General features: G+C 36.3%; 1 protein-coding gene across 2 annotated transcripts in view; it reads left to right on the top strand.

The window, feature by feature from the left end:
• LRP12 (LDL receptor related protein 12) overlaps positions 1-16,284 on the top strand; it is a 70,836-nt gene extending 54,552 nt beyond the window's left edge. For both annotated transcript variants that reach the window (XM_054590381.1, XM_054590380.1), the window contains 5 exons: positions 3,407-3,542; positions 7,159-7,361; positions 8,880-9,984; positions 11,755-11,887; positions 15,385-16,284. In XM_054590381.1, coding sequence (XP_054446356.1) covers positions 3,407-3,542; positions 7,159-7,361; positions 8,880-9,984; positions 11,755-11,887; positions 15,385-16,251 — 2,444 coding nt within the window. In that variant the 3' untranslated portion in view covers positions 16,252-16,284. The remainder of the gene's footprint in view (positions 1-3,406; positions 3,543-7,158; positions 7,362-8,879; positions 9,985-11,754; positions 11,888-15,384) is intronic.
• The last annotated feature ends 3,310 nt before the right edge of the window (positions 16,285-19,594 follow it).

Genomic DNA, 19,594 nt, shown 5'->3' with positions numbered 1-19,594 from the left:
ATTATAGTTTTGTTTTTAAAGTACTTATTGAATTAGAAATGTATAATACTCAATTTTAAGATAACCATTCTTATTTATATAGGGAGATGGGTCTTATCCTTAGGCAGTTGTGTGAAAATATTCATAACAGTATTTTTCAGCACTCCTACCAGAACATAAATTCTTTAGTTTTTGGTATAAGAGCACCACCTATGGGTTTCTCAGGTATTTGGGGGGCATTTTTTAAAAACAAAACCCAGTATTATAAAATTCTTTCTACTTTTCTCCTAATACTAGTCTATTCATGTATTTAAAAATTAACAGTTGTCTGCTTTTTTCATATACTATTCCCACCTAGTTTTCAGATATATGTCATTGCTGTTAAATCAGCTAATAAGTATTTGAATACTGGTATCTCAGTGCAGTATTACGATTCTAAGTTAAATATAGTTGAACTCAAAATTTATTATTCTTTTTAATGTAGATGAATCTTTTAATGAAAATGAGTGACCTTCTGCATTCTGGGGAGGAGTGATGATTATTTTTGCCTGTTTATTTGTATCTTCAAGAACTTAAGAATTTCTTCAGTATACAACTCCAGAAAGCTTTGACAAGAGATAAAAAGAAAGAAAAGTCTTATGAATGACTTAGGATATCTTTTCATTAATTATTGTGAAGAACTCATTAGAGCAGCTATTTTCAACTGGTGTGCTGCAAGAATTTTTAAAACATGCAGTACCTGACTATTTAGTCAGGGACACTGGCCGCTTTTCCCTTAGACTGTCAAGTTAAAAAACGGCAGCAGCCAGCACAACAATAGCCGTCTAGTATGAATAAACCAAAAGCATACCTATTTTTTTTGTCAGATAGGCAAAAAATGGGTTTTTTTGGTATGCCACAGAATTTTAGTAATTACTGTATGTGTGCCATGCAATGAAAAAGGCTGAAAATCACCGCATTTGAGCATAGTTAATAAGCTCTTAAAATAGGGTGACATTTGTTTAAAATTAGTCTTTTTCTAAAGGTTCATTCATTATAGTTAAAAGTTTTTGTAAGAGAAACTGTACTCTTAACAAAATTTAACAACAACAAAAAAACATTGGGAGCTTTGTCTATGGGTTGACAATCAGATGTATGCTAGCTTCTTGATATATTATATCCTTTTGTTCTAAAAGTGACTGAAAACAATACCCCTTTGGCAATGTACCCTAACCCAGAAGACCTATTTTAGGCATAAATACTTTTTTTTGCAGTAAAATGTACTTTTAAAACCTTAATTTCATGGTTTTTTTTTTTATTTTATTTTTCACAGACTGGGTTTTTCTATAGAAATAAGGATTGACTAAGTAATATTGCTTGCTTTATTTTGGTCATTGTAGATAAAAATTACTTTTTAAAATTACATAGAGAGTACACTTCTTAGCATTCTAATTTAAATTGAACAGAGTATAACCTCTGTTACCAAAAAAAAATTCATTATTCCACATTATAATTGTAATAGGGACAACTTGCCTTTCTACAAATGGGGTTACCTAATTCTTTAACTAACAGCAAAACTCAGAATGCATGAAATTTCAGACCACATATTTTATCAGGCACTTTGCTTGCAATGATTCATTGATTCACTCAACTCCTTTAGCAAGGTATGCCGAATTGTGATAGAATGAGACCGTTCTCTTACTGTTAGGAAGGCAGATGATACTGAGCAGGCTCTAAGTTGTTGTGGTTTCTGAGTTGGGTAAATACTTTTTATTTTTCTGAAAATTGCCCCATCACTTCTGATGACTATATGTGTACCCTTGGCAGCTAGTCTTCTACTTCTAATTGGACGCCTCTAATCTGTTTCTTTAAAAATCATATAATTGAATTTGTCAAAATTATATCAAACTAAATTTTTAATTTTACTGAGGGCTTAAACATTTATTATATATATGTCTCTGTAGCCCAGTGACTGTTTATTAAATTGAAAGAAAATAAATTGTCAGGTTATGAGCTGAATTGTGGATAGGTAAAATGTTAACTATATTACTGTGGGAGCTCAAGGTAGTCAGAATCCAGGAAAGTGGTGGTAGTAGTTTGAACTTACTCTCTATTTTTCTATGATACTCAGATAGCTAATCACATAATGATGTTTTAATCATGACTGCGAGGTCTGTCTAGAAGGTATCCAGCCATGTAATATAAAAAATAGAGACATTTATTGAAAAAAATACAAGAAACATTGTACATAGGACAATGATGCCTCAGTCCCCTTCAAAGTGGGCACCTTGGGTCCTCACACAGCTCTCCCCGTCACCATCAGCTGCCCCGTCATATTTCATCAAAGGGCTGAAATCTCTTCCCTTTCAAAGGTGATTTTAGTTTTGGGAAAAGCCACAAGTCACATGGCCCCAGATCTGGGCTGTAGCGGGGCTGAGTCACCTGGGTGATTTGATGTTTTGCCAAAAACCTCTGCATGAGACGTGATGTATGAACGGGTGCGTTGTGATGAGTCTGCCAGTGACCAGTGGCCCACAGCCGCAGCCTTCTGAGTCATCGGAACAGCTTCCCAGAGGAACATTCGAGCTTAACACAAAATTTGATGCAGATCCATTGCTGTGCTCGCTAAGTCATTTTGACTGTGAGAGCCACACACTACACATGCGCACTCAATGGCGTCTGCCGCCCCCGCTGACCAGTAAAATGTCGCACAGACCGTTCTCATTATATTAGCAGTGGCTGGAATTTTCCTGGACAGACCGCATATTTCAAGCTTTTATTTTTAAAATAATGTAGGAATTATTCATGACCCTGTAATATAGTTTGGAAGTATTAAAAATGAGTTACACAGCTACTTACAGTAATTTTGAAATAATATTTGGCTATCTTTATCAATCATCCACTAACTTTAATAATCCAGCTTTTTGCTATTATGTTTATATGTGCTTTCCCTAAATTATTTTGTTCAGAAGACTATTTATATACAGTCTTTTATTTAAAGTGTCCAAAAAGTAAAATAGTACTCCGGATATAAACTCAGTAGTTCAGTAAATAGTGAACTCTTAAGTGGTTTATAATAAAATAAATGTAAAAGGTGAGTTTTAAGAAAAGATGGATGGATGGGTGGAGCAACTGATTGATCTCCGTGGCTAAAGCTAGCAATTCTGACTCTTAAACTATTATTCAAAGATCCCATTTGAAAACCTTTGTGCCTCCCCGAAATGTGTACTTAATTAGGGTATGATAGTTTAACTAAAAGGAAGGAAAATAAAATATCTCATTTGAGTAATGGAAGCTTTTTAAAGTTGATAATACCATATTTTATTGTATAAGATTTGATGTCTGAAGTGTTGGGTTTGGCTGGGTTTTTTTTAAACAAACACTGATTTACTTAATGCTTTGTTTTAAAATATAATAATTAGCTAAGATTTCTTTGGCTCTCTTCCAGCCTGTGGAGAGACTCCAGAGCAAATTCGAGCACCAAGTGGTATAATCACAAGCCCAGGCTGGCCTTCTGAATATCCTGCCAAGATCAACTGTAGCTGGCTCATAAGGGCAAACCCAGGGGAAATTATTACTATAAGGTAATTCTGGATTGTTTCTCTATTATTATATACTATTTTATTACAAAATAATTCCATTTCCAATTATCATCACTTAACATGAAAAGATGATTTTCAGAAAATATAAATTATAGTTATCAATATCATCTTAAGGGTAAGACTAGTGGCCCATTATTTCTCTAATATCAGGGCATGTGTTTTAAATATTTCCTACTGGTGGCAGTGGATTGGTACTGAGTCATTCATATTTTTCTAGGCCACTTTTAAACAAAAAGCACACATTAGCAAAATAGCTTATTAGGTTCAAGAATGTAATCTTTGGCTGTGGGAGGTCTAACCCGTAATGTTGGTCTCATTAGTAGAGTCCTCTACTTTAATGAGTTAAAACAATAACAGGGTATGTCTGTGTACATATATATGTATGTACAAAACCTGAATCTAGCTGATAGTGGATAAATACTGTGTCTAGAAAAATCCACCTTCATAACTTTGAAACAAAAGAACATTTGTTAAGAATACAAAGTTGCAGATATTTCCCAGGGAAAATAGCCATAAGTTTAAGATTCTAAGAATAAATATGATATAAATAAGAAAGATTAAGACTTAGCTTAAAAACACTTAAAATTGCAGAGAAAAAGTATGGGATAAGATATTAAGGAGAAAATATTTAGCAGAATTAGATATTGCTTGCTTATGGAAATCATATCAAGGCTGTCAGAAAAAAGGAAAAAAAAAATCCTGAAGGGGAGGAAAAAATAGTGCAGTTAAACCGAGAACTAAAGTTGGAACTGAAACACCAATAAGAATGCCATTTCTCTCACAGAGACAGCGGTCTGCAATGGCACAAAGGCACCTTCGACATTCTTTCATTAATAACATTTTTATAGGTAAGAATCACAGAATTTTAGAATTAGATTGAGATTATAAATTTAGCCTACTTTTGTGTCTTTTTCGTGTCAACACATTAATGAGAGAACAATTCTCTCTTGAGAAACACAACTGTGGTCTATCCCCTTTTTTCTGTGGAAGCCATAAAGCAGGGACCACATGGTTTGTTTTCCCTTGGTCCCCTCCGCCCTGACCACATCTTCTAGAATGTAGGAGCTGAGCTTGTAGAGGCTGTTCTGCTCCTATAAGGAGTGCCATTCTCTTGCATGATTGATCGATTGGTAGGATAAGCCTTTGTGGTTATCCTTCTGCAAACATACCGGTGTTTGAATCTGAGCGATATGCCTATTTTTCTATTGCACCATGGCTAAGTATAAACGTGTACGCAAAATAGCATTTTTCCCATAAGGATTCCAAATGTTGGATCTTTTTCCAACATAAAACTGGAATTTTTGGAGATACTTAATCTTTTAAACTAAAGGTCCAGCCTCAAAAATAAATTTGCAGCTTACCCGCTCAGTTACGTAAAACTTGGAAATCCTTGCCCGCGCAGAGGAGGCTCCGTGGAGTGCTGTCACCTGGTTCTGACCATGTGCCGGACCCTTGAGATTTCACAAGGAAGCTGCACTGAAAACCACGCACAGTGCTGAGATGCAGAATGAAATGGAGGTGACCCCACGTCTAAAGGGAGATTTCCTAAGTTCTGGAAGGAGTTAATGAATTTGGATTCACACAACCTAATAAGATCCTAAAATTAAAAGTCCATTAAGGACAAATCTGAACAAACTCACTAACAAACTGTAAAACCAAACCTCCACAAGTTCAGGGTGATCAGACAGTAATTTAATTGCATGATAGAACAAAAATAGTATGAGTCTCAGCCTATCCCTGAGAAGAAATAATAATTAATTCAAGATAAATCCTATGTGTGAAAGTAAAAACTAACACTCTAAAATATTACAAGAAACCATTGTTAAATATCTTTGGGATCTTGAGGTAGGCAAAGGTATCTTAGAAAGGACAATAAAAGCACTAACATAAAGGAAAAGATAATAAATTAGGCTCGTTTAAAACTGAAATTAAAAACTTCTGCTCATTAACAGATACCATTAAGAAAGTGAAAAGACAGTCCATATAGGCTAGAAGAAAATATTAGCAATACGCATTATCTATCAGAGGACTTGATTCCAGAACATGAAAAGGAATTTTTGTAACTCAAAAACCCAATTTTATTAAGTGGGTGAAAGACTTGAGCACTTTGCAGGAGAATTAGAATGGCCAATAAGCACATGAAAAGATGTTCAATATCATTTAGTCTTCAGGGAAGTGCATATAAAACTACAGTGAGAGAAGCCATTTTATTCCACTCTAATGACAGAGAGAGAGAGAGAGAGAGTGTGTGTGTGTGTGTGTTTTCTATAACAGACATGCCCTAAATAGGTACGTGTTTATACTATATAAAGAGCTCTTTTAAGAATAAAAAAATTTAATGGATGAAGGATATAAAAAGTCAATTCACAGGAAAGAAATAGCTGATGAACATATGAAAAAGTGTTTCAATCTCTGTAAATAAGGAAATGCAAAATAGAGCAATGATAATCTCTTGTCCACTTAATGGGCAGCAAATTTTTTTAAAAACAGAATATCTCATTTTGCCAGAGTTGTGGGGAATAAGGTACTTTCTTACAAATGCAGTGGAATTGTGAGTTGATATAAACATTTCTCTCAGTGTCTAAAACATTTATGGTAGAACTGTGTCTTTTGACCTAACAATTCTACTTTTAGAAAATATGTACCAGAGAAATATTCGCCCATGGTATAGAGAGAGTGCATGTTTAAGGATTCTCTAAACCATTTTTCATAATAGTGAAAGGTGGAAACAATAAAATTGTCTATCAGCCTTTGTTACAGCTATTCAGAATATTTAGAGAGGAAATATCCTGGTATTGTAATCCTTGGATAATTAATTTTATTATCACTTAGTTTAAGGCAGAAGCAAGGAGATAAAGTCAGATATTCACTTCTTTGTGAGACATGTTATGGGAAAATGATATTTTAGTTCCTTTCTTTCCATAACAGTGGCTAATCGTGTATGTGCTCTTATTTACTTGGCTTTTTCCTGTTTACTCATGCCTATATTTTGTGAACTATAGAATAATGTTTAACTATAAAGTAACTTATGTGACAAAGGGTATGTTCAAACCCTGGAACTTTTCACTGGAAAATTTTTTTGTTCGTTTACTTTTATTCTTTGGTCAGATTTGTGCTATTTGCTCTCAAGAAAATGTAAGTTGTAAACGTTTCACTAAGCAAGCATTCTAATCCAAGAGACTGATGGCTTTCTCGGTGCGTACTTCAGCTCATTAGATTATAGAGTGGTGTTTTGGGTTCAAACACAGAACAATTTAGGATGTTCTGAATTAGAAGTATTTTTCCTAAACACACACACAGAGAAAAAATCAAAAAGGTGCCAGCTATCACCTGTTTTTTAGCATTATTTTGGAGTCTGACATTACCTATTATGAAACATTACTCTGGAATTGGGGAAAGAGATACAAATATAGGAACAGTGGCCAGTATTACCTGATTATAATATGGTTATATGTTTGGAAACCCAGGAGAATATATAGAGGCTTATAATAAAGTCCTCAGTTACATTGTATTATGATGGGTTTTTTTTTGGTTTTTTGGGGGGGTGGTTTGCCAAAATTACCCTTTCTCATAGCCTTTTCTGACTTTTTGTTTGTAGTTTTCAGGATTTTGATATTCAGGGGTCCAGAAGATGCAGTTTGGACTGGTTGACAATAGAAACATACAAGAATATCGAAAGTTACCGAGCTTGTGGTTCCACAATTCCACCACCATATATTTCTTCGCAAGACCACGTCTGGATCAGGTTCCACTCCGATGACAGTATCTCTAGAAAGGGTTTCAGACTGGCATATTTTTCAGGTGTGTTTTTTAATAAGAACAAAGATACTGAACAGAATTCTGTAGTATTAACTGCTCTGTCTCGTGGGGGCTTGTCTTCTAAACACTGTTCATTTGGGACTAAGTTCCTAAGTTCACAACTTCTGTGATTGAGAAGTTAGGAGCTCAAGGTTTGGGTGCCCTAGAGCTGGGTCTTAAAAAGGTGTTTTGTATAATCCTAATAAAATGATTAGTTTAAAAACAAAGGTCAATTTTCTTTTTTAAAATTTTAAGAACACTAAGTGTAAAAGAGCTTTTTCTCTCTCTGGTGCTTATCGACACCCTGGAAGTTACTTCAGAATATATTTTTGTTTGTGAATTACCACTGTCTTTACAAAAAGACATACTCAGTTTCACCTTCATAATTTTTAGTATCAGAAGTCTTTGTTTGCCATTTTTTTAACTGTATCCAAAAAGAGTGACTAGATCATAACAACTGGGAATATCTCAGAGCATTAGAGTTACGTATTTGTTTTGATGAAAATAATGTCACATCTTCTGAAATCCCATGGTCTTCTTGAGCAAACATATGCTCCCTTTTCTCTTTTTTCCTAAAAACAGTCTTAGTAATATTTAGGTTCTGAAGCACCTTTTCTGTCACTTATTCACCAATAAACAAGTTCTTAATGGAAGATTTAGCATTGGCCTAATGGGGACTGGAGGAATGTAATGTCTGGTTTTCTTTCTTTACCTCATTGTTTTATATTTACAATGGTACAGTAAGATATTTGAATCTTACGTGCATTCCAATTTTTTTCTGTCTCCTTTCCCCTAGTATTGTAATTAAATTTATACCTTTAGTTCAGATTCATGCAATATTTTGCAATTGTTAAAACAATAGAAATTATAAAGTGAAGGTGCTGTGTTATGAGTACATGAAACATTATAAACATTATAAAGTTGACCTTTTAATCGTAGCAAAGATTTAAGTAAACAATGGACTCACAAAATATGCCGTGATATACATAACAAAATATTGTATCATATATATAAACAACTAGAAAAGAATATGAAAAAATGGCTTTGAAAAGGTGACTTCCATGAATGAATTTTTCTTTATTTCAAAATGTATCATTTTGATGTTTATGCAATAAAAATTTGTAGGCAGTATATCCTATTGGCTCATGTGTCTTACATCATTTTACTGGAGATTCATAGTAAAATAGCTTTCTGTAAAAACAGAATTGGTTTCTTCTCTTTAGATCAAACTGCAAAGATTTTTATGGGACAAATCATAAGTTTTTAATAAATTGAATTGAGTGATTTGTGAGCCAATATCAATTTGCCATGAGAACTCAACCTATTTTTAAAACAAGATTTTTGAAACCCTATTCCTTGGGCTTAATCAACATTTATTATAATGTATTTGAAAAAAAATAAATTTTTAAAAAGTTAAAAAAAATGTATTATAAAAATATCATTGGCTATTCATATCTTTTAAAGAGTATGTTTTTGTGCCCTTCCTCCCCACCCGCCTCCTTCCTTCCCATGTCTTCCCAGGGAAATCTGAGGAACCAAACTGCGCTTGTGATCAGTTTCGTTGTGGAAATGGAAAGTGTATTCCAGAAGCGTGGAAGTGCAATAACATGGATGAATGTGGAGACAGTTCCGATGAAGAGATCTGTGCTAAGGAAGCGAATCCTCCGACATCTGCCTCTTTCCAGCCCTGTGCTTACAACCAGTTCCAGTGTCTGTCCCGGTTTACCAAGGTGTACACTTGCCTCCCCGAATCTTTAAAGTGTGACGGGAACATTGACTGCCTTGACCTAGGAGATGAGATAGATTGTGATGTGCCAACTTGTGGGCAGTGGTTAAAATATTTTTATGGTACTTTTAATTCTCCCAATTACCCAGACTTTTATCCCCCTGGAAGCAATTGCACCTGGTTAATAGACACTGGTGACCATCGTAAAGTCATTTTACGCTTCACTGACTTTAAACTTGATGGTACTGGTTATGGTGATTATGTGAAAATATACGATGGGTTAGAGGAGAACCCACACAAGCTCTTGCGTGTGTTAACTGCCTTTGACTCTCATGCACCTCTTACTGTTGTGTCTTCCTCTGGACAAATAAGGGTGCATTTTTGTGCTGATAAAGTGAACGCTGCCAGGGGGTTTAATGCCACTTACCAAGTAGATGGCTTCTGTTTGCCGTGGGAAATACCCTGTGGAGGTAACTGGGGGTGTTACACTGAGCAGCAGCGCTGTGACGGGTACTGGCACTGCCCAAATGGAAGGGATGAAGTCAACTGTACCATGTGCCAAAAGGAAGAATTTCCATGTTCCCGAAACGGCGTCTGTTACCCCCGTTCTGATCGCTGCAACTACCAGAATCATTGCCCGAATGGCTCGGATGAAAAAAACTGCTTCTTTTGCCAGCCTGGAAATTTTCATTGTAAAAACAATCGTTGTGTGTTTGAAAGCTGGGTGTGTGACTCCCAGGACGACTGCGGTGATGGCAGCGATGAGGAGAATTGCCCTGTCATCGTGCCTACCAGAGTCATAACTGCAGCCGTCATAGGGAGCCTCATCTGTGGCCTGTTACTCGTCATTGCGTTGGGATGCACCTGTAAGCTTTACTCGCTGAGAATGTTCGAACGAAGGTCAGTATCCAGAGAAAACCGTAGCGGTGATGCTCTATACAATAAAAATAAGGCCCAAATATTTGCCACAAGTACTTGAGTGTGATTTGCAATATATTTTTGTTTCCTATCATTTTAGAAATAAATATTGTTAATGACTTAGAAAAATTAGTGCAAAATGCTGAAGACTCAAAAGGCTAAACATTTTTTAAATGTATAAATGCTTAGAATTATGAGGTGAGACTTGACCATCTATATTTACCAGTTCCTATTTTCAGATTAATCTGTTTTGTAGGAATTTTTCAAGCTGCAACTCTTGGTTGTAGTGTTTAAACCTATATTTTTATAAATATTCAATAATTTTAGATATTTGAGGACCTCCTATGTTCAAAGGGCTATACAGGTAAATAGAAAAGCACATAAGACAATCTCACAGACAGTTTATAGTTAGGAGAAAAGAATTGGTGGGTGGAATACAATTACAAAAATTTAAGTGTTGTAAGAGCTATAAAACAAAGTGGTATAAAAGTCCAGAAATACCTGCTCTGATAAGAGGGATGGGCAAGGCCCTCATTGAACAGGTACCTTTTGCAATCTATGAGTAGGATGCAGACAGGGAACAGGTGCTGTAGTTGAACGAGTAGCCTGGGGAAGCACGTGGAAGGAGGACTGCCAGCGATGCTCGCAGAGAAGGCCCGGAGTTCAGTCCCTCCGGACCTACGACACAGATAAAGAGCTAATAGGAGATAAGAGCGGAACACAGGGCTAATGTCGTGGGGTGGAGCTCAGTGAGAGCCGCCTGTCAGCACTCTGAAGTAAGAAGGAAAAGCTTAAACGTTAAAGGGTGCCCTTCAGGGGAAGAGCCTCCCGTGCAGTGGCGGTCAGACTGAACCTGAGAGAGGCCCCTGGGAAGCTCCTGTGGAGGCAATAGCCCTCAGTCCCAGGAGAGTGACAAACAGCAAGTTCAACGAAGAACTGCATGTACCAGACAGGCAGGATTATAGACGCACACAGATACCCAGTGTCACAATAACCACACTGCATCTTTCTTTGGGCAAGTATAAATGGCCAGAAAATTTTTTACTACATTGCCCCGTAAGACCACAGTGAAGAGCCAGAGGTCTTGGGTTCAAGAACCAGTTATTCCAGAAAGTGTATTAGTGACTGACTTCTCTCTTCCTTATCTGAAAAATAAATTCGTTGGACTTGATGAGTAAAGTGTCTTCTAATAGTTTTCAAATACTTCCACCTAAAGCCTCAAGCCCCCTATTTTCTTAAGAGTTTAAAGACCTAGTACCTTTACCTTTTTTGGAGTTTTCTAATTTACTAAAACTTAACGATCCAGCCCTGGCTTGTGTCGCTCAGTGGATTGAGTGCTGGCCTGTGAACCAAAAGGTCGCCTATTCGATTTCCAGTCAGGGCACATGCCTGGGATGCGGGCCAGGTCCCCAGTAGGGTCACATGAGAGACAACCACACATTGATGTTTCTGTCCCTTTCTTTTGTCCCTCCTCTGTCTAAAAGTAAATAATAAAATCTTCAAAAAAAAAAAAAAGTTTTAAAATCTAACGATCCAGGCTCCTAATGTAAAGCCCCATGAGGACGCATTGCTTCATCTCTTTATTCTCAGCGTAGGGGTGGTATAAACACCAATAAATGCTGGTTGACTAAGCTTTTAAAATTATCAAGTATATTAAGATTCACATTGTTTTAATTAGTGATGATATTTTTAAAACCGGCTTGCCTTTTTTGAAACCCTTTTTAAACCCCCCCCCCCCCTTTGTTCTCAAAGATCATTTGAAACACAGTTGTCAAGAGTGGAAGCAGAACTGTTAAGAAGAGAAGCCCCTCCCTCTTACGGACAATTGATTGCTCAGGGTTTAATTCCACCAGTTGAAGATTTTCCTGTTTGTTCACCTAATCAGGTATATTGCTATTCATGATTTGTTTTATACCTCTTAAGTTGAAATCTGCACTTGCATGTATGATAAAGGACCCTTGACTCAAAATTTTTGCAATGAAGTAAACGATTAAATACGTGGGGAATTTGAAATCATAATTGTTTCATTGTATTTTAACAAATAGCACAACATACAAAAGTATACTTTTCATTCTTCTGATGTGGTTATGTGATTCTTAAGCATTTTACTGTTTAGGTTAATTTAGTACATTAAAACCAAAGTAAAGTTTCCTAAATTGTTTTCTACTTCAACTGAACATTTAGAAGATTGAAGAATGAATGCTAAAATTAATATGCTAGTAATATATTAGTAGCAAGCTAGAATAATCTGTTGTAATTAACAGTAATTGAAATGGAGTTAACATTTCCACCTGGCTTGGCGGAAAGCTGTTTTACAGCTGGATTTTACAGTGTTTAAGAATTCATACCTTTTTCTTTAAATAGGAACATTCCTTATTAATGTTTCTGAATTCTTTAAATTTCTGTTAAGGTTTTATAAAATTTCTTTTTCATTGCTTAAAATTATGCCAGGGTTCATAAAGGTTTATACATTAAAAATGTAAATTCATCCAGAATCATTAATAAAAATTGTTCCCAGTATTAGAATTAAGAAAAGTTAATAAACAGTATTTTCCAGTGACTTAATTTTGTGCAAAATGGAATGGAAAATTGTTTTTGGTAAATGAGATCTTTGATTACCTTATTTGCATCTTTTAGGAAGTCTTTGGTGAGAATTTGTAGCTTTAAAAGATTTCTCTGGATGTAATTTGCTAAGTTCCACTACCTGGAATTTTGTGTGCAAAATGGGAAAAACGTAAATTGTGGCTTCTGCATATTGTCTTTGCCTTGGGGAAGGTTTCCTTTTAGCTAGGAATTCAGACAGTGGTCAGTTCCATCCACTGTCTCTGCACCACTGACCACCCAACACCGCTGTACCTTCAAGAGTGTAGCCACCTGTGAAGTTAGAGGGAGTATAGTTTACATTAGACAGTCCTTAATTCTAACGCCACATGCAAGTTCCAGGTTTCCTAAAACCATCCTCAGGTTTGATAAGTCACTAGAAAGACTCAGAACCCATTGAAAGCTATTGTACTCGGTGGTTATAGTTTACTACAGGGAAAGGACCCCATTAAATCAGTGAAAGGAAGAGACACATAGGACAGGGTTCAGGAGGTTTCCAAACACAGACCTTCCAATTGTCCTCTTCTGGAAAAGGCAGGACAATATTACTGTTGGCACAGAGGCGTGATAGTATGCAAGGCATATTGCCAGCCAGGGAAGCTCCCCCGAGACCCAGCATGCAGAGTTGTTACTGGGGCCGCATCCATCACATATTCATGGTTAATGGACACATGGCTGGCTGACACTGCCGACCCAAAGCTCCCCCAGTGTCTGGTTGTTGGTGGGAAACAGAGCCTTCACCTAAGGTCCAGTTTAACTGTCTGGCTGGTGCATGGCTCCAGGCAGTGGCATTCCTATCATGGATGACATTCCAACGGCTAAGATTACATCCTGGAAGCAGAGAGTAAAAGACCTCTCTTTGGGTAAGATTTAATTCTTCACTACATACTCTACTATCTAGGGTTATAATTCACCCCTTGGGAGGGAACTGTATTTCAACAGTATTTTAAAATGTTTATGAAAAGTAAGCTAGATTATGCAGCTAATGCGATTAAACTCCCAAGTTTGAAACTTTGGGTAACAAATTATCAAAGTTTCATAGCAGTTTTTTTTTTTAAAATCTAAATTACTATTTCATTCAAAAAATGCTTTCTGAAGAATGCTTTCTTCTGCTTCATAAACTAAAGTATATAAAATTATTCCTAGAACATTTATGAGATCCTCTTGTAGAACCTAATGTTAAATTGGTGATTTTAAATTAAACAGACAAGTAAATAGTGAGCTTCGCCGCGCTATGAAAGACAGTAATGTTTAAGTCAACAGTACAGCGAGCTGAAGGCACAGCTGACCTCACGGGAGGAGCTGCGGAAAGGGCAGGGCATCTGAGGCGCCTGTCGTCCGTCCGCTTGACAACGCAGAGTGCTCACACGGAGCCTCAGAACTTGCGGGCTGGGTGGTGCGGACCAAACCTGCAAAGTTTGTTGGGGAAGTGAACCACTTTTTCTTTACTTTCTTTTTTAAATAGGTACTACTTATAAGTGAAAATTCTTACTCATTTGTATAGCAAGTCTACGTGCACTGATACCCAAATTTCTTACTGGCAGTCTGGCTTTTTACTTTTGGTTAATTATATTCCTGGAATTACGTTCTAAAGGCCTGTCTGGAAATCACAGATAAATTCAATACCCGTCAAAAAGGGTGACGAACACGTGCTGTCACATCTTCCTTATTTTCATCTGTGAGGGGAAAGGCAGAGGAAAACTGGATTATCATCTGAAAGGGAGTATATCAGCTCACCATTGCTTCCTGGAAATACTGGATTTTCAATAGTAAATGCCAGATTTAAATACTTTTCTTTAGCCACTAGATGGAGCTAAAAGACTGCTTTATATAATTCTGTATGTTTGCTTTTAAATAATCTGTAAACTCATTCATCTAGAAAAAGGCAGATACTTTTTTCAATTGGGCAATATATACTAACTAAATCACTCCCATATGTACTAATTAAAAATCACCAATTGCAAAGAATAAGGATATAATTTATGCTTAATACTGAACTGTGGAAAATAAAATTTAATCTTTCAAGATTAAAAAGGAATTCAGATGTCTTAGGTACCATTGTGTAGTCCTATAAACATTAATTTCTTCACCTTTTTTTTGTTTCCTGTGCTATATTACAAATAATTTATTTACTCATTTATTCCTGTGCTGCGTAACAAATATATTGATTCCTTCAGTTATAAATCTTCAGAATCCACTCATTCTACAAATCCTTGAGAACTGACTGTGAAATAAAATTTTCACATGTTTTGGAAAATCTCAACCCTGTAAATCAAGTCTCACTTGCTCTGTGTTAAAAACAACAGCAGCAAAAAAAAAAAAAAAACAAACAAAAAAAAAAATACGAACAGCTACAGACCCAGTTTCCACACTGCTTTAGGTCATTTAGTGAATTTAATGGTAGATATTCTTCAACCTTCCCAGCTAACAAGAGTATCGAGTAATTTTATTTTCTGACTTTGGTACACTTTTAGAATTGGATTACTATGTGAAGTTTTGAAATAAAATAGCTGTTATAATTGATATGAAACATCACTTGCAAGTTGCATGTAAAAAATGAAATGTTAAGAAAATCTTAAACACAGTGAGCAGTGGCTCAAGTTATAGATTAGATTCTGTAGTGGGTTGAACTGGTGTAGACAAGAAAACTTCATTCATCCTCCATAGGCCCCAACAGTACGCAACAGGATTTTTAGCTGCAACACATTTTTCTTAGAAGGGTGTTTTCGATCTTAGTACTTCATTGTTAGCTATTTTAAAGATCTCTTCTTCTTTTTGTAGGCTTCTGTTCTGGAAAACCTGAGGCTAGCTGTGCGATCTCAGCTTGGATTTACTTCCATCAGACTTCCTATGTCAGGCAGATCCAGCAGCATTTGGAATCGTATTTTTAATTTTGCAAGATCACGTCATTCAGGGTCATTGGCTTTGGTCTCAGCAGATGGTGACGAGGTTGTCCCTAGTCAGAGTACCAGCAGAGAACCGGAAAGAAATCATACTCACAGAAGTTTGTTTTCCGTGGAGTCAGATGACACAGACACAGAAACTGAGAGAAGAGATACAGCAGGAGCATCTGGTGGGGTTGCAGCTCCTTTGCCCCAAAAAGTCCCTCCCACAACAGCAGTCGAAGCAACAGTGGGAGCAAGTGGAAGTTCCTCGACTCAGAGCACCCGAGGCGGTCACACAGATAATGGAAGGGATGTGACCAGTGCGGAGCCCCCAAGTGTGAGCCCAGCCCGTCACCAGCTCACAAGTGCACTAAGTCGTATGACTCAGGGGCTACGTTGGGTACGTTTTACATTAGGGCGATCAAGCTCCGTAAACCAGAACCAGAGTCCTTTGAGACAGCTTGATAATGGGGTCAGTGGAAGAGAAGAAGATGATGATGTTGAAATGCTAATTCCAGTTTCGGAGGGAGCTTCAGACTTTGATGTGAATGACTGCTCTAGACCTCTTCTTGATCTTGCCTCAGATCAAGGACAAGGCTTTAGGCAACCATATACTGCAACAAACCCCGGAGGGAGGCCAGCCAGTCGAGATGGCCCCTGTGAGCGCTGTGGTATTGTCCACACTGCGCAGATACCGGACACTTGCTTAGAAGCAACACTGAAAAATGAAACAAGCGATGATGAGGCTTTGTTACTTTGTTAGGTACGAATCACATAAGGGAGATTGTATACAAGTTGGAGCAATATCCATTCATTGTTTTGTAACTTTACAATTAAACTAGTATTAATTTAAAAAGACAAAAATGCAGGGTGATTTCTTATTATTATATGTTAGCCTGCATGGTTAAATTAAACAATTTGTAACTCTATGAACTTTAGAGTTTGCTATTTTAGCAGCTTAAAATGCGTTATGTATTCATATTGTTCAGTAATGTTCTTCCATTTGTTTCTAATTGTTTTTATCCTGGTACTGTAGTTCATGTTAGAAATATGGCTGCTGAAACTCATTTGATGTCAGTTTATCCTATGTTATAACGATTATTTGTACAAAATATCTTCTTTTAATTGAACCCTTTCTGCTTTTGCCGGTACATCTTGTAACTTAATATATTGGATGTTAAGGTTGTTAATGTACTCCGAAGGGGGGAAAGAACCATATACTCACCTGTATTTTTATTTGTATGACATTTGTCTAAATATTATTGGGTTTCATCATCATAAGAGCTTGTCAAAGGGAAAAAAAAACTTTGTCTAAAATTTTTTTTCTCATGTTGAACATGCAGTGATGTGAAATTTAGATAGAATTAGAGTAAATTAAATGGCAAAAAGAGAACTCTTTTATAGATTTTTCTAATATTGACTTTAATATGGTACAAACCAAATGGTAAAATCCCAAGTCATTTCTTTTTTCATCTCTATTTACGCACAGGATTAAGTGGATGAAGATATTCTACTATGCATTAAATCTTAAACTTTATAAAATACGTACAAAAATTGTACAAGATAAGTTCCAGCTGGTAATGTCTTTCCCTGATACAGGGTTATGCTTGCATTGGACCCTAGGGATTTGCACTAAAATCATTCAAGGTCTCAGATGAGTTTAGTGCATAAGCACTATCACTTTAAATACTATTATTTGCTACCACAGTGACTATATATTTCCATAGCTTTTTGGGGATGAGGAGGGGCATTTTTATTACAACTTGAAATTGCTTTGCTGGTTTTATATTTATTTGTTGTATTTAAAGACTGCATTATTATAAGAAAGTGACTTTTTCAATATATTTTATTCATGAGGGGGATCATACTACATGTTGAAAAACAAATTAAGAAGTCATTTAAATCAGCCCCCTATTTTAAGTAGACTGATTTGCAAACCCCACATATTATTTTTATTGTCAATTCTTGTTTATTTATTCTTTAGATGTCTGTTTTAGTAGCTTAATGATTGAGTATGAAAAATGTATTTGTGTGTGATTATTGCTATTTATTAAATTTTAAATACTTTGCTGAATGTCATTTTTAAGCATGTTTGAGGTCTTGTGTATTTGTCGTGTTATGCTGTCAGGAAGAACTGACTGAAATGTTTTAATATGTATCAAAAATTAAAAGGACTTTTTTTTGTATTGTTTTGGGGTACTCTTTAAGTCAAAGTTGCTCTTTATGTTTGTTTCATTTTGGTGCATATACAAATTCAGGCCATAAAATATGTAGCACATCTAGAAGAAAAATGGGGGGGGGGGGCGGTACTCTTCCTTAACTACTTTATGTAAAGTAGTAGTACCAGAGGGTTAGAATCCCTAAGGACCCGAATATTATTTTGCCTTTGGGGAAAAAAAAAACTGCCTCTGATTGATATATCTTCCGAGTTGCAGTAACTCAATCAGTTCTCTTGTTATGTTTGAATGCATTTCAGACCCCACAGAATATATATACTACTGTGCATAGGTTTTTGGCGGTTTGTTTCCTGGCATATGTTTTAATTGTTTTTTTTTAATTAATAAGTCTTCCTGGGTCAAACAGTAAAAAGTACATCTCTCTCCTGCCCTTGACACCTATCTTTTAGTTCCCTTTCGAAGAGACATACCAACACCAGATTCTTCTAGGCCCCTCCAGAAATACAGTATAGATACATACAGCCATATATATGTATATGCAAATTGTTTCATACTATGCATACTTTTTCTGTACCTTTTTCAAAGAAAAAGCATCAGAGTTATACTAAAAGTAAGGTTAGGTATTTCTGTTATTTGATTCTTCATGTTAAATCATTAATCTAGCCTGAATTTGTCTCTACTGTTTTTCTTCAGGTTATCGTAGTTACCCCAAAGCTGTGTATCAAATATAATCCATCCTTTCTTTACTATCTGAAATGACCCTTTTATCATATAGTAAATTTCCATATTATTTGACTATGCTTTTCGACTCAAGTTCCATTTCTTTTCATTGATCTGCCTTTTTTGTGCCGGTCCTAGACTCTTTTAGTAACTGTAATTTTATATGTTTCAAATATTCTTGCTTATTTTTCCATTTGAGCTTTACAATCAACTTGTAGAGTTCTGCAAAGCAAATCCATTCGTACTTGTATTTTTTTAGGTAGATATACTTTTACAGAAGTAGTAGAATTTGACATAATTATCATGTTAAATCTTCTAAACCTTGGTGCCCTGTGTTAAAATGGTGCCTGTTTGGTCTTTTCAAGAAGCCATCTAGTGGTTTATTTCAGCATTACAGTTACTTATTTTTTCAACACAATTAGTTCACTACTTGGTTTTTGTAACATTCAAATGAACTTCTTTGAAGGCAAAACTGTAAATTAAATTGTCAATGAGGCTGAGTTGGGAACTCCAAAGCAATCTACAATAAACTGTGTTCTTACTAATATGGATCAAACGTTTAAAAGTTCCTCTGTGGAGTCCTGTACTGTAATGTTGATAAGGTGAAAATGAAGTTAGCCCTTATGTGCCACTGTGCTCTGTGACAGTCATCAAAGATAAATAGTATGTAGTTTCTGTTTTCCAGAAGTTCACAGATTAGTGTCCTGAAGTACACAGAAGGGTGATTAGGTTGTATTGTAACTGCATATAAACTTCATTTCTTTAATAGGAACTTTTTTCCTTGTTTTCCTTTTGATGCACACTGGCCTCATCCAGCCTCCTGACTCACCTGCCTCCTCTCTTGCCCATTCCTTTGATCATTAAAGGCAGCCACAGTATTTATTTATTTTAGAAACAAAGCCTCGGAGTCAGAGCTTCAGTCAAACTAGAGATAATATCAAGGCCTCAGTTGTATTTTGGCTCCACGCCCAGCAAAGTGACAAAACCAGACAAAGGGTCACAGTGGCTGGCATCAGGACCAGATGCGCAATCAGCTACCTCGCCCCCTAGCGCTGAACAGTTGGTAGAGACCACGGCCCTGGTCTCCCTTAGTCGCCATGGGTCATGATTTTTCCCCTATATAATCCATCCCCTGGAGGCCAGGTCTTTGAGCATTAGCTCACCTGTGACCTTGGGTGTGGGCGACTTGCTAGAAATAAACCCTTTCTT

The sequence above is a fragment of the Pteronotus mesoamericanus genome, unplaced genomic scaffold (genome assembly GCF_021234165.1).
Source record: "Pteronotus mesoamericanus isolate MK-2021 breed Mesoamerican mustached bat unplaced genomic scaffold, CSHL_Meso_final scaffold_174, whole genome shotgun sequence".
Lineage (NCBI taxonomy): Eukaryota > Metazoa > Chordata > Mammalia > Chiroptera > Mormoopidae > Pteronotus > Pteronotus mesoamericanus.
The sequence above is the reverse complement of the archived record's forward strand: the minus strand, read 5'-3'. Positions and strand labels throughout refer to the sequence as shown.